Source organism: Protomyctophum parallelum (assembly GCF_964188405.1).
Source record: "Protomyctophum parallelum genome assembly, chromosome: 8".
NCBI lineage: Eukaryota > Metazoa > Chordata > Actinopteri > Myctophiformes > Myctophidae > Protomyctophum > Protomyctophum parallelum.
This window is the reverse complement of record NC_139703.1, coordinates 6227592-6243097: the sequence shown is the minus strand read 5'-3', so window position 1 is coordinate 6243097 and position 15506 is coordinate 6227592. Positions and strand designations below refer to the sequence as shown.

General features: G+C 44.1%; 2 protein-coding genes and 1 long non-coding RNA gene across 3 annotated transcripts; 2 read left to right on the top strand and 1 right to left on the bottom strand.

Annotated features, from left to right (window-relative positions):
* The first annotated feature begins 3026 nt into the window (after window positions 1-3026).
* On the top strand, window positions 3027-6623 carry LOC310862641 (exosome complex component RRP40-like). The gene is made up of 4 exons (XM_083770636.1): window positions 3027-3367; window positions 4176-4325; window positions 4804-4955; window positions 6031-6623. Exons 1-4 carry the CDS (start codon window positions 3125-3127, stop codon window positions 6236-6238), a joined length of 753 nt encoding a protein of 250 aa, XP_083626762.1. The 5' UTR covers window positions 3027-3124; the 3' UTR covers window positions 6239-6623.
* Window positions 6624-9031: 2408 nt separating this feature from the next.
* Window positions 9032-11511, bottom strand: LOC310863779 (tripartite motif-containing protein 16-like; the record flags this gene model as incomplete). Its single annotated transcript, XM_083772274.1, has 2 exons — window positions 9032-10806; window positions 11313-11511. 2 exons carry the CDS (start codon window positions 11509-11511, stop codon window positions 9032-9034), a joined length of 1974 nt encoding a protein of 657 aa, XP_083628400.1.
* A 798-nt stretch (window positions 11512-12309) lies between these two features.
* LOC310862840 lies at window positions 12310-15244 on the top strand. The gene is made up of 4 exons (XR_014569627.1): window positions 12310-12441; window positions 12961-13035; window positions 13294-13375; window positions 15057-15244. It is a non-coding gene; the product is annotated as an uncharacterized lncRNA (long non-coding RNA).
* Window positions 15245-15506: the final 262 nt, after the last annotated feature.

The window sequence follows — 15506 nt, the reverse complement described above, 5'->3', positions numbered from 1 at the left end:
AATTATGGCACAGTGACAGTACATGATTGACTTCTAAATTGACTGTACTTGCATATACTGATATACTTTGTTTAGAGTGTGATGCTTGTTTTTAAAGTGAGGAGCCCTTCACTTCACACAAGCATGACAGCTCAGCTGATGGTGTTTGGTGGTTGGTGGGGTGATTGACAAGGTGAGCAAACTATCTGTATATGAATGTATCTGTAATATACTTTGTACATATCTATATGCCTGTTCATGCTTTTATTGGACCCCCTCGTAAAGGGCATATCCCTTCAATAAATGTAAAAATCTGTTTTAGAGCAAAAGTAACCAAACCTATATTTGACAGTCATGGTCTGTCTGTGTACATGATTCATATTTGAATTATAAGTATGCCTATGGTGTGCAAATGAATGTACAAATGCCCTTTTGCAACATTTGCAAAAGGTAAATCAAAATCCATCCATTACTACTAGTCAGAGCTGGTGCCATATAATTTTAATTGGCACAGTCAGCAACTCAGCATTCAGTGACCTCCTGTTTTCAAAGAATCCTGCGGTCGTCTTCCATGTCACTCGACCCCCGTACAGCTACACAGCGTTCCCACGCCCTCACCCCCCCAACCAACCTCACCATTCTATACCAACTAAGTAAGCACACACATTTCTCATTATAGTAATTTGACTTTGCTTCAGTTGAAATGGGAGAGCTGCAAATGTTGTAAAAAGTGATTTTCCTCATTTATAATTTAAAAACAAAACGTTTAGGACGTTTGCTTTTGTATCTAAGATACGATTCCGAAAGCAAAAATTCAGACTGGATGTTGCGCTGCATAAAATTACCCAAACTTTCACAATGTCACCAAAGGCCTTGGTTGTTCAAAATAACTTTGCAATTGAGCTATAGTTGCACCATTCAAAGTCCCTTTTAAAAAAAAACAATGTTTATTGATATGACAAAACAAACTTTACACAAATTTACACTGAAACAAGACCAGATACCTGTAACAGAAATCAAATTAAAAAAAAGAAATTAAAATAAAGCAGATAAACACATGCAGTGCGCAAATGCAACAGTGTCCAAAATAAAGTGCATAAAGTCACAACATTCCTTTCATATGCCTTGGTGCTCAATCATCATGGAAGCAGTTTAAAAACCTGTTAAAAACCAAAACAAAAAATTAGAGACATTACTTTACTGTATAATCATGTCATCTTGTCTGTTTGTTTCTTCCTTGCTCTTGGTTAAAATCTATGTAACAGTTCAAAGCCTTAGGCACTGTCAGCCTAGCTCTGTCACCAAGCATTCGCATCTCCTTGCCGATCTTGTAGTTGCCAGTGCTGAGGATGTTGTTCCAGTCAATTTTGGTGCACGTGACTGGCAGCTGTCTACGTAAGGTTTTGAATGTGATGTCGGACATGGTTTTATAGTTCTCATCGATGGCCGTCTGGTATTCATTCTCTGCATCCTCAATAATCTTCACAAACTCCTTTGCCGTTCGATTCTCGTTAGATATGGTCAGTGATGCCTGAACATCTTTATGGCTGACAAGCTGGACATTTCCATCCTCATAGTAATGTACCTGAATCTTCAGGACTCCACTCACTTGCCCTGTAGAAGACTGGGAAATGCTAAACTTCCATTCAGACTGACGGCGACCTTTCCAGAAGTTTTTAGGTTGAAACTGATGACCCTCAATACACGCAATAATGGTCTGCTGGCCATCAATCGTTTTCCCATAAACAGTGCAGACTCCACTAGGGTAGAGCCTCTTGACGTAGGCCCTCAGTGCAGCATCACAAGCATCTCGCCATGGCCCGAGGGCTGCCTCTCCCTCATGGGGCTGAGGGTCACTGGCCTCCTTCCTCAGGCGGTCAAACTTGAAGGACACGTTGTTGTGTGGATCAAAGAAGCGATCCTTGCCCAGGTATCCATGCTCCGTGATCAGCACCATATCTTCATAACCATCGATTTTGGCAAGGTTGAACCGATCCATGTTGAACGGAGATAGCAGTGGCACACACACAGAGGACTGGATACTGAATGGAAGCTACAAACAAAAACTGCACTGAATGAGCTTGCTCTAGTCTGGGGTAGCAGGTGAAACTGATCATATCAATTGGCCCTGTTTAGGTAGGATGTACCATTCGAAATGGGGTGAAGAAAGGGCCATCATATACTGACATGGGCCGTACCAAATAAAGGGGGGAAACAGTGGGCCTTCAATCTGAAGTTCTGAACCTCATACAGTTGAACAATGAAGTAATATGAAACACAAAGAGGTTGGCTACAATAATTGAGGGGAAAAGGGAACAATACGGTTTGCCTGCAATTGCCTTCACACATCTGTTATGAATGCAACTGCAACATCTAGGGGCTTCTAGCCTAATCATACCATTCATGTCATAGAACAGTTTGCAAATGATTGAAACCATCTGTCGTACAAACTGTATTTCCCCCACAGCTTATCTCTTCATATAGAAGATATATGTGTGTCATCTTATAAACTGTTCATTTGTGCACATTTCTCTTGTTTTTATATTTTATTTATTTGTTTTTTTATTCTTTCATGTGTTATCTTTCACATGAATCTCTAGTATTTTCTGAGAATCTCGCCCCCACATCACAGTGCTTTGTGACGAAATGAGGCATGTAACCATTTGTTTTGTTATAAACTTATAATTATGTAGAACTTGACAGACCTTTGGGACATGCAAAGGAACAAGAAAATATATTTTTAGGCCAGGATTTTTACCCATACGAATTTACCCACGAATGGCCACTCCCAACCCACAATTTGGGAAACAGTGTGACAATGTGACATAGCTCTGTTTAAATGCTGTACTCAGGCTCCAACTGTAGGCCTATATCCTTTCCAAATTTTCAACTGTAGTCTGTAGACCCCTTTTAATTTACACTATAAACGCAGCAACGCAGAATGTGGGCATAGGCTAGGAACAAATAGACCATGGGAGGGACGACTATTATCGTGACATAGCGTTTCCGTGTGTCACACTAATAGTCGTCCCCCCATGCTACCGATAGCCCTGACGCTAGCGAACAGTGAACACACACCAGAGCCTTGGCGAACAGTGACACACGCGCGTCGCACTCGCCAGCCAGCCAGCCCAGCCCAGCCAGCATGGTGCATTGTGCCTTCCAGGGTAAAGTGGGAGAGGTGGTGCTCCCAGGAGACATGTTCTCCATGGAGGAGGAGACCATAATCCTCAGTCTGACCACGGAGTCTTCCTCCAGGAGCGGCGGGGAGAAGGTGGTGTGTGGCCCGGGGCTGCGCCGGGACGGCGGCCGGGTGTTGGTGAGCAAGAGTGGGCTGCTCAGACACAAGGCACCCAACGTCTACTGGGTGGAGTCCCAGCAGAGACGGGTGAGTTTATATTAGCACAATTATATTATGTTATTCCTTTGTTAAAATAGCTCTTGCTGTTTGTTCAGTAACAGTGTTAAATAGCTCTATTGTGATGGTAATCATTGATATAGAGTATTTGTTCAATAACTGCTATTTTTGTGAGGAATCAGTTTTTCAACCACTGGTCCGGGGACCACCAGTGGTCATTGAGGGGGTTCCAGGTGGTCGGAGTTAAATGATGAAAGAGTTGATATTGATAATACCAAATAGCCGCAATTTGCAACACTAGATTTTTGGAACCAGTTGCTGAGCTTTATGTAGCATTGGTTTTCAACCCTTTTCATCCATGTGGTATTTGAACCACGGACCACCGTTTGATGAGATTTGCCTCTCGGAACCAAAACAAATGTTTTGTCGGATTGGATTTTGTCCACAATTCCATGCTGTAGTATTGATGTTGGTAGTGGTACCATGGGAGAGATAACAGTCATTGATCAAAATAACAATTATTCTATATTCTCTAATTGTGTAGATTTCTTTTCAATTACATAATGCAGATGTTTAACAATAATTTTACTCTTGGTCCATTTGGTTTCATTTTACACTCAAGAGTTAAAGATCTAATAATAATAATAACTCCATTTAGCTGGGGACCACCTGGAACCCCCTCAAGGACCACAGGTGGTCCCCGGACCACTGGTTGAAAACCACTGCTCTACAGGATAGTATTAACTATTAAGAAGACATTTGTATTTTGTAGAATTGGGTCCTCGGTTTTATAATGGTTTAATTTATTTTAATTAATTTCCCTGCCTCCTCCTGTCAGTACGTTCCCGCCAAAGGAGAGTGTGTGATTGGCATCGTGACGGCCAAATCAGGAGACGTCTTCAAGGTAGATGTGGGCGGGTCCGAGCAGGCCTCCCTGTCTTACCTGTCGTTTGAGGGAGCGACCAAGAGGAACCGCCCCAACGTGCAGGTAACCTGTCTGTCTGTCTGTAGGGGTGTAACATGCATACAAATACAGTAACTGCATCGAAATATCGAGTTTAATTTCAACAATCGAAGTATATCGATATGTAAACAGCTATATTGATATGTAAACGGCAACATGTATCGTTTGACATTGTATTGTTTTACTCATCCTTTATCGATTTTAAGTACTGTGTTGTATAACCCATTCTGAACGGGCACCCATTTTGGTGTCAGCATCATGTTATGCTTTAGCTATTTAAAAATAGCAGATCTACAAGCTCATATCGCGCCACCGAGTGGCGCGATACGAGCTTGTAGGTCTGCTATTTTTGAAAAATCGAAGAGCGACTGACATTTCTAGAATCTGATCTCAGGTCAGAATGGGTTCATCAGACCCAGTGTTTGTCCGGCGGAAACCTCGTATGAATCTGATCTCAGGTCAGAATGGGTTAAAGTAATGCATGGTATCTCGTATCTCTCAGGTAGGAGACCTGGTGTACTGTCAGCTCCTCATCGCCAACAAGGACATGGAGCCAGAGCTGGTGTGTATGGACAGCAGCGGTCGCTCCAACGGGATGGGCGTGTTTGGAGCCGGAGGCCTGATGTTTAAGGTGTCCCTGGGACTGGTCCGCAGGTAATTACACGCTGTTATACATGTTATTTAAGGGATGCACCGAAATTGAAATTCTTGGCCGAAACCGAATACCGAATATAGGAAACAGTTGGCCGAAAACCGAATACCGAATATCCGAATATGATTAATATTATACATCTTTTTTCCTACCATTGCTGTCATGGCCGTACCTGATTTACCTGATTTATTTAAAATAAATCATTATGGCAAAACTTAACTTAAATAATAATCACTATTATGGGTCCATAAAACATTTATTCAGCCCTTTTGAATGCATTAATTGCATACACTATTCGGTGATATATTTTCTGCCTATTCGGGCCGAAACCGAACATTTTCTGCGGCTGAATATTCGGGGCATCACTAGTTAAAATAGTATGTTTATACAGAGTAAGTACAGAATAAATAATCTCTCAATCACCGGGTAATGACTGTGACACAGTCCTCTATCTGAAAGGTCAGAAATGCAGTCCTTGCAACCACAATGTTTCCAGCCAGACAGGTCTAGTCCAGAATGCCACTTAAGCACTATAAATACTTTGTTGTACAACAAATAGCAAAGATTGTTGACCTACAAGCTTGTAGATGTTTGGAAAATTTGAAAGATTTAGAAAGCTTTTGCCTATAATGCCATGTTGAAAGTGGTTATCACTTAACATACCTACACCCGCACAGTATCATTGGTATGAAGTGTAACTGAATATCGCTGTTTTAGTATCCTCACTTAACCCATTAACCTGAGTTTGATTCTACAAATGTTATATTATGGTTATGGCAAAACTTAACTTAAATAATAATCACTATTATGGGTCCATAAAACATTTATTCAGCTCTTTGAATGCATTAATTGCATACACTATTCGGTGATATATTTTCTGCCTATTTGGGCCGAAACCGAATAGGCCGAAAATGCATATTTAGCCATTTTCTGCCGAATATTTTCTGCGGCCGAATATTCGGTGCATCACTAATTAATTGCATATAATTTTTGGGGTCCTTGACATGAAATAGTTTGAGAACCGCTAATATAGAAACATAGATCTTTAAGGAACTGTTTCTGTTTGTCCCCTTGCAGACTGCTGTCCCCTCAGAAGGACATCGTTAAGGACCTGGAGCAGCTGTTTCCTTTTGAGCTGGTGGTAGGGCTGAACGGACGGGTGTGGGTTAAGACGTCCAGTGTCCAGAGGACGCTTGTCATCGCCAACCTGCTGGACAGCTGTGAGAACATGACCGCACAGCAGAGGCGTGCCCTTTTCCGGAAGGTGGCAGATGGGGCGCTGTAGAGCACAGTGCCCCCCCCCCCCCCCCCACAGACAGACTCAAGAGTTTAGGACACAATCTTGTGGGTCCTTTTCGTATTTTTTTTCTACATTTTGTTTTAAATTAAAGATAGCTGTTTCTACCCTAAAAATATGATCATCAGCTATTATTATGTAAGGAGGGAGTATTTGTTAAAATGTTTTTTATGTGGACATACCCACCACTTCATTAAGTATGCCTGGTTTGCCTGATGGGTGGTGATCCACCTGAACTAAAGCCGCACCCACAGCTGTTGTACGATAAAGGGGGAGGGGTTGATATTGTGATGTCACTATATCACTGTTAAAGTACTGTCACCTCATAAACGCATGAAAAAAAGAAAATCACCCATCCATCTTTAATATGATTTTTTTAAAGGATAATTATCAAAAATATTCACCCAAAAAAGCAAACAATTTCATGGATTAAAAACAAATTCTATTATATATATTTTTTGCCAAAGTAAGTTCAATCTTAAATTTCATATATTAGAAAACAAATGTTTAAGAAGTAGGCTAGGGAAAATAGCCGATCTACAAGCTCACAGCGTGGCGCGAAGCGTCTCATTGTGAACTTGTAGATCTGCTATTTGTATTAGTTTGGGTCGCAGGCAAACATCTAATTTCTCTTGGGTCATTATGGGCTGAAAATGTGTGGGAACCACTGCTGTGGAGTGAGTCAGTCACATCACATGGACCAATGTACTTAGTTGGTAGTATATCTACCACCTCTTTGGTGTGTACTGTGGGACCCAGACCTGTCCACTTTTTTGCGGGTTCCTTCAAGAGGGTTTCAGAGTCACTGAATGACTCTCCCCCAAAACACGCTCACTATTGTGTAATCCAATAATGCCTATGTCTGTTTTGTTTTGTTTTTCTACTGATGAAAGGACAATCTCAAAGACTTTTGTATCAGCAGGTTGTATATAATGCAATTAAAACAAGTGGCTTTCGTTAACTTTGGGTTGTCATTACTTGCGCAAGTACAGTACTGCGATCGGCTGGGTATGTATGTCTGTGTACTCCATCGGCTGGGTATGTAATACATACCCAGCCGATGGTGTTGTTTACCGACATACAGGGTAAGAAAAGTAACGCACATCCTCCATTGGTGCTGAGCCAAAACTAAACGATGAAAAGAAAGCAGGGGCTCGCAACTCACTTTAAGATGCTCCAAACTTTATTTAACTGTTGAGGTCGAAACTTATTTTCTGCCTGCCTGTAGTTAAAAAAAAGTAGTAGGCCATTTATCGGCGGGACGGCACTAAAGTGGTTCTCCTACCTAACCGACCGGACCTACCAGGTTTCTTGGAATGGTTTGTTATCATCCCCCCGAAAACCCTCCTAACTAGGGTCCCACAGCGATGTATGATGATAAGAGCGCCCTTCACTTCACAAAGGTGTGATTTGTTTTTTTTGTAGTTGTATTACACTTGATCATTTAATTCCAACAGGTATTTGAGTTAATTTGTCAGACTCCACCTCAGCTCATAGCACTTGCCGTGGCCTTGCCGACCTTGCAGACTTATTTACAGTAGATAGTAGGCTATGTTATGTAGACAGCTATAGCATTTATAGATTCAAAGTACAGGTTATTGATCTTTTTCGGGGGGGAGGGTATTCTACTGTTAGACTGACAATCATTTCTTGGTTTCCTAGAAAATCCTAGATGTTATGTATTTAGCTTGCTTACTGTAAGTCACTCCGCATTAAGAGTGTAATGCTGTTCAAATTATTTTCTTACATAAAAATAATCAATATCATTGAATATATTTTCAAATATCAAACCCACCATAAACAATATCACAAGAGAACAAAACACAAAATGTTCAAAACAACTCAGAAAGCTCCAATTCCAAACTGACTATTAACAAATTGATCATAAAATATATATTGAAATAAATCATTTACGACATAACATTTTAATGTTTTGGAGGCTGAGAATGTTGACAACAAAAAGTTTGTTACAAAGAAATATTCTGGAATCGTTGTGATGGGACAAATCCAACGTGTAGTTTACCTGGGGTGGCAGTGGATCAGGAAGAGTGGCCGGTAGAACGGTCAGATGAAGAACCGCAAGGTTCCCAGTTCGATCCCGGGCTCCCCCAGAGTTAGTGTCAAAATGTCCTTGTTCCCGATGTGCAGGTTGGTGCCTTGCATGGTTTCCTACTTTCCTCCGCCATCGGTGTATGAATGTGTGTGTGAATGCGTAAATGTAATGAACAATCTTACCAGGCCCAGTGGCCTTGTGGTTAGAGTGTCCGCCCTGAGACTGGGAGTTCGATCCCCGGCCGGGCCATACCAAAGACGGGACCCAGTGCATACTACATACTAACATCATGTCCAGGGGGTGTACAGTACTTGTACATCAAGCTGTCTCACGCTACAGAAACAGGAGATAGGCTCCTGCCCTATGGGCCTCATGGCTCGGCAAGGCTTACTTAATGCACAATCTACTGTATGTAAAGGTGTGTGAATGTGTGTGTGAATGGGTGAATGCAATGTACCATCTATGTAAAGGTGTATGCATGGGTGAATGTAATGCACCATCTATGTAAAGCTGTATGAATGTGTGTGAATGGATGAATGTAATGCACCATCTATGTAAAGCTGTATGAATGTGTGTGAATGGATGAATGTAATGCACCATCTATGTAAAGCTGTATGAATGTGAATGGGTGACTGTAATGCACCATCTATGTAAAGGTGTATGAATGTGTGTGAATGGGTGAGAATGTAATTCGCAATCTATTTGAAAGCGATTTGGATAAAAGCCATTTACCTGAGGTCACACAGTTCAGCGGTCGCCCCGATGAACGACGAAACGTAGAACCCGGTGTGGAGGTCGTGGGTGAACGTGGTGCGGACCCTGTGGAGTAGAGTCATGGTGTCGGACACGCCGTAGAAGGACAGAACGCCCGCGCTGTGGTCCAGGTACATGCCCACCCTGGAGCATACAGGACCCGGGATCACGGTCCCGACGTTCGCGTGTCTGAACACGTACTCCTCGTCGTAGCACTGCAGAGACCAGGACTTGTCGTTGTAGCCGAAGCCGCTCTCGTTAAACAGGCCCGTCCTGCTGATGTCTTTGTATGAGACCGCTATGTAAACGTTGTAGCCGGTCCACCTCACCTCCCAGTAGCAGCGTCCGCTCAGAGCCTCTCCGCTCAGGACCTGACGGCATTTGGTGAACCTCTCCGGGTGATGAGGATATGACTGCTTGTTCATCATCCTCGTCACCTTCCTGTTGCCTCTGGATAGACACAGGTGTGCTTCCACCGTGTTCGGATCCAGGGTGATCGGACGCGAATACTGTAAGAACTCGGCTCTGGTCTTGGGCTCTGGATGAGGATACGGCGGAGGTGCTGTCGACAAGAACGCATGCACTCTGTTCACAGTCTCCGAGACGCGTGTCCCCAACTCCTGAAGGATGTCCTCTGGTTTGACCCTTGAGTTTGACATGTCGAACAGACTCAGAGGAGGGCTGTGGCTGCTGGCTGCTTGTGTAGACTCCTCGAGCTTGAAGTTTGACATGTCGAACATGCTCAGAGGAGGGCTGTGGCTATGGTTTTCTGGGTGTGTAACCTCACCGAATAGGCTCAGTAGAGGAGGGCTGTGCCTGCTGGCTACTGGGTGTGTAACCTCACCGATTGTCGGGAGGGAGCTGAAACCGTGAAGGAAATCTACGTGATCCTCCGTGAGCGAGAGCAGCACCAGCTCGCCGTGTCTCGAGCGCAGCTCGTTGACCTCCCGCTCTGCGCGCCTTCGCTGCTCCTCGGTGCGAATCACTTCGCGCTCCTGCTGCTCTCGGATCAGCCGCCTCACCTCGGACCGCCGCCTCTCGATGGAGGAGACGAGCTCGTCGAAGATGGTGTCGCTGTCCTCCACTGCTCTGTCGGCGCAGCGGTTAATGGACTCTACCTCCCGCTGAAGCGCCTTCGCGTCCTCCTCTCTCTCCTGGAGTCTGTGCTGGAGGTCCTGCCGACTCACGCCCAGCTCTTCCTGCCTCTCGGCGCGCTCCGTCGCGGCCGACACGGTGTCGTGACCCTTGTGTTCGTCCATGGAGCACAGGTAGCAGATGCACTGCAGGTCGGTGCGGCAGAAAACCTTCTTCACCTCATCATGGCGAGAGCAGAAGACGTCCTCCCGGAGCTGGGAGGCGCAGACGTCGACCAGCTTGTGTTTCTTGAAGGCGGAAGAGTGATAGTGAGGCTGGAGGTGAGCGTCGCAGTAAGAGACCAGACACTGAAGACAGGTCTTCGCTGCTTTCAGACTCCTCCCGGTGCACGAGTCACAGGCCACGTCTCCAGGACCGGCATACAAGTCACAGGCCACATCTCCAGGACCGGTGTAGCCGCGATCGGGAAGAGGAACATCTGGGACTTCTGTGTTGTTCTTCAGGCTCTCAGCCTCCTCAGCTGGGAGGAGTTCTATGTTCTTCTTGAAGGTGTGTGTTGTGCACTGAGGACATCCAAATGTCCCTCGCTGGTCCTCCTGGGTCCAGTGTTGATCAACGCACCTCCTGCGGTAGCTGTGTCCACAGGGACCACTCCCTGGACCGTTCAGAGGATCCTGACACACAGAACGGCACGACCTTTCCTGGTCCACTTGAACTCCTTGCTGTGCCATTCTACACAACACTATATCTGTATAGAGCAAAAACAATTCATAGAGTTACTGGCTATTTAGCGGTTATTAATAATAAAGAGTTGCTGAATGACATTTTGTTTAAAAGAAAACTCTGCCATTACGTGGTTGTGCTGACGACATTGTGTTGTCAGTGTGTGAAGAGGTCATCGCCTCACACCGATGACGTCACTCACACTGAACGGCCGTCAGACGTCGTTGGGCGATGGGTTAGATAGTTTACATTTTGTTTGTTTATTATTATCTCCTGACAGGCTGAAGGCAGTGGTGGAGATATGCGAACTGGTAAAGTCAACTGATCCAAGTCCTATTATAGGATGTACTATGGTTAATGAAGCACAGCGTTAGTTCATGAGCCTACCCGCCAAATACAACCCAGCATCCTCTATGCTTTTCCATCCCCATCACCAACACAGGCCCAGCAGCATGTCCTCTGCTCCACCTCCTCCTCCCGCTCTCCTCACCTCCTCCCTTCCTCGCAGTTCCCGGGGGGGATCAAGTCCTCGCGTGTGCCGCGGGCTGACCGCCACACGACCCCCTCCCCCAAAGACTACAGGGTCGGTGACCCCCCCCCCGGAACCCACGCCCGCTCCCCCCACTCTCCTACTCATCATTCATTCATTCATTCATTCATTCATTCAATAAAATCTTTAAACCTTCCACAATGGTGTGTTCATTCCAACTAGTGAAAAAAAAAATATATATAAAATTATGTACTTCAAATATGAACTTGACCGTTGTCTCTTAAACCAAAAATGTTGTTCTATTTTTGTACTTCCTACATCTGTGTATTTATAGCATGTATATTTATAGTCTCAATGCACTTTAACTTTCATCTGGATAATTCCTCACGTGAAAAACATGTATGAACTAATGGTTGCTGGCTGTGTGACATTGGTTAACTAAGGGCCTGCCCCCTGTACCATGTGTGTACTTAAGCCTTACTGTGTTGCCCCCTCGGGCTATGACCTGACGAAGATGCAACTTACACATCGAAACGTTGTCACTTTTTATTTGCACCCTGTTATAATAAACCAATGGCCTAAATCGTCTGAGCTGCTCCAGTGCCTTGTTTTTCGGACACACATATAATATAGGTGCATTAAGTTTACTTTTACAAAATCGTGGCACGTGTTTTCATGGTACAACAGGAATGTCGCTCAGTATCTATCTATGGGTAAGTAGCAGCAGAGTCTCTGCCATATGTGGCGGCTGCCAATTATAGCGGAGACACCACAATACTTCACCAGCCTTTTTGCCTCCTTTTTGGGCATTCCAAGTTGTTGAAACCCTGTAACAACCAGTCTGTGGGTATAATGCCATAGGGCCAAAGAGACGGTCACTCCCCCTGCTTGAACGAACCAATCAATGTTTAGGGTCTGAACCTCCAATAAATCCAGGGAGTTGTGCATGTTGATCTCACAGTGTGGACTTCACGATGAAGACAGCTTTGTTTCTTCTGTTGTTCTGCCTGGCCGGTGCCGACGACATCCGCTGGGACTTCCAACAGTTTAAGAGACAGCTGGAAGGACAATATGCAGGTCAGGATGTTTACCTCATTTTTACAACGCATTTCTTTTGGGCTTGCAATTAACATTTTCATTTGTCTTGTATGTTTTTTTTGGAAGCAGGGACATGTGTTCTAAATGAGTCTAGCATTCGTGATGGACAATATCAGTCCCCAGAAGCAGAGGTGTGTGTTTTACTCTTCAATGAATCTAACATTCACGAGAAGGATATCAGTCACCAGAAGTGATTTGAGTGGGTCAGCACTCAGCAGATGGGAGAGAGAAGTTTGTTATTGGGATGACAAACCAAAAGATGGCATCTTCAGAAATCCACGGGAGGTTGGAAAGTTTGTGAATAGACTAATTGGGAAAGTACTGGGAATTCCAGAGTGGAGTGTTCAGTGGACTATACTAGTATAGTGCCTCTGACAGTGAAGCAAGATGGAGAAGGAGAACGGTAGAAAACAAAGTCTGCACCACTGTCTGTTCTCTGTGATTCTATTTTCAGATCTGGCTGCCAAGACTGTCTGTTCTCTGTGATTCTATTTTCAGATCTGGCTTCCAGACTGTCTACGAGTGAAACCAAGATTGCAGAGCTAGTGGCGGAACTGCACAAACACAAAGCAGGTAGGCTACTGAGAATATAATCACACGAGGGGCGCTTTACCGACCCTTATCATCTTACATCATCGCGATATCATAACATCATGCATGACAAGACAAACATTAAACCTGTATAGGAGGGGCTAGCGCCCCTCAAAAATCACACTCTCACATTCCCTGCTCAACCAATTAAATCATTTCCATGGTACAAGCACACAGTCACAGACACACATTGTTTTAATTAGTGGATCTCCCATTTGATGTTGTTTCCACACAGATCAGCTACAGAGCGGTTTGGACCAGTTCCAGGACAGTCTTAACCTAGTGACTAAAGACCAGGACTGCCTGAGAAGGAAGCTGTGTGGTGAGTGCAGTGTTAAAGTCATGATCATCATTCTGTCATTAATCTGAGCAAATGGGGGAAAAAAGACAAAACAAAGGCTAATATTGTGTATGTTGTTTGTAGTGCGTGTATTGTTATGTGTGTTGACATGTTTGATGTATTGCTTTGTCTATGTGTTGTGCCCGAGGACCCCCCTCTAATGACCCCATCTCTACGAGGACCCCCTCTAATGACCCCCTCTCTACGAGGACCCCCTCTAATGACCCCATCTCTACGAGGACCCCCTCTAATGACCCCATCTCTACGAGGACCCCCTCTAATGACCCCCTCTCTACGAGGACCCCCTCTAATGACCCCCTCTCTACGAGGACCCCCTCTAATGACCCCATCTCTACGAGGACCCCCTCTAATGACCCCCTCTCTACGAGGACCCCCTCTAATGACCCCCTCTCTACGAGGACCCCCTCTAATGACCCCCTCTCTACGAGATGATGCATCTATTCTCAAGGGGCTTATCCTTTAAATACATTTCAATATATTTTATTTTTAGAACAAGATGGATTTACATATGGTGCCGGTCTGTGTTATTACATCTCTACTGAGAAGAAAAACTGGAAGGAGAGCAGACAGTGGTGTAGAGACAGACAATCTGACCTGATGGTCATAAAAGAAACAGAAAAACAGGTATGCCAGTGTGTGTGTGTGTGTGTGTGTGTGTGTGTGTGTGTGTGTAGGTGCGTGCATGCGTGTGTGCGTGTGTGTGACATCAGTAACCATCAGTTTTTTTGTCCAGGACTTGGTTGCCAGTTTCAACAAGAGAATATGGCTGGGTTTGTCCGACAGCCTGGTGGAAGGATCATTCCAGTGGGTGGATGGAACACCACTGACCACACCTATGTATGTAAGAGTATACATTTAAATCTGTGTGTGTGTGTGTGTGTGTGTGTGTGTGTGTGTGTACTTAAGTACCATTTTGAGGTATTTGTACTTTACTTGAGTATTTCCAAAATGTTTACTTTTATTATACAATTATTTAAAAAAGTTGAAAAACATTTTGTACACATTTTGAAATTGTGAAACGGGACATGCTGCAATAATTTTGCGACTTACGACCTACGTCGCAACCTGAAGCTTTAGGTCTGTCTCTGGATACTTTTGTACTTTTACTTGAGTACAATTTGAATACGGGATTTCTGCTTGTAACGGAGTACACCTACTTAAGTAAAACATTTGAGTACTTTTTTCCACCACTAGTGATTCATATATTTTTATTAAACATGTGCCTCCTAAACTCTAAGACATTATTCTGTCTACTTCACTATCCAGTCAATTTGTACTTTAATATCTAGAATATCATTTGAGGTCATGATTAAAAAACCCCCGAAAGATTTAGAGTGTAAAAACCATCCAAGTATTGTACTAATTCTATGTTCCTACATACTTCTCCTCTACTATTTTTTTTTTTTTTTTTTTATATATTTGTTTTTTGCGGCTTACGCCTTTTTATTGGTTTTTGAAGGGACAGACAGTAGGCTGACAGGAAACGGGAGAGAGATGGGGGGATGACATGCAGTAAAGGCCGTGGCGGGCTCGGGAGTCGAACCCGCGGCACACTGCGACTGGATTACCAGTCGGGTGCCCAGACGGTTACGCCACCGCCTGGGCCGATGTACTAATTCTATGTTCCTACATACTTCTCCAGGTACTGGATGCCTGGTGAGCCTGAAGACAGCACCTACCCTAATGCAGAAGAAGACTGTGTTGAGTATTATGACGGCTCTCAGTCTGACGATCCTAACAGAGGATGGAACGATGCGCCCTGTTCTACCCATATGGCCTACTGGATGTGCGAAAGAGTCCCGTGCTGAAACCATCATGTGTTCACAATGTATATCAAACCATAGCATTCAAGCTTTCCTAACAACAAATCATGATCTATAACATCAAAAGCAGCACTGAAATCTAACAGTACCGTCCCCACAAGCCTCTTATCATCCATGTTCTTTGCAATCATCAGTCATTTGTGCCAGAGCAGTGCTTGTGGAGTGACCTTCTCTGTATGCATGTTGGCAGCTTGTTATCAGCTCATTACTTGCTAGATATAGTCTTGAATCTGATCATATACAATCTTTTCTAGAATTTTACTCAGTAC

Coding starts and splice junctions, on each gene's coding strand:
- LOC310862641 (XM_083770636.1), top strand. CDS start 3,125: ATGGTGCATTGTGCCTTCCAGGGTAAAGTGGGAGAGGTGGTGCTCCCA. Junction 3,368..4,175: donor TGGAGTCCCAGCAGAGACGG/GTGAGTTTATAT, acceptor TCCTCCTGTCAG/TACGTTCCCGCCAAAGGAGA. Junction 4,956..6,030: donor TCCCTGGGACTGGTCCGCAG/GTAATTACACGC, acceptor GTCCCCTTGCAG/ACTGCTGTCCCCTCAGAAGG.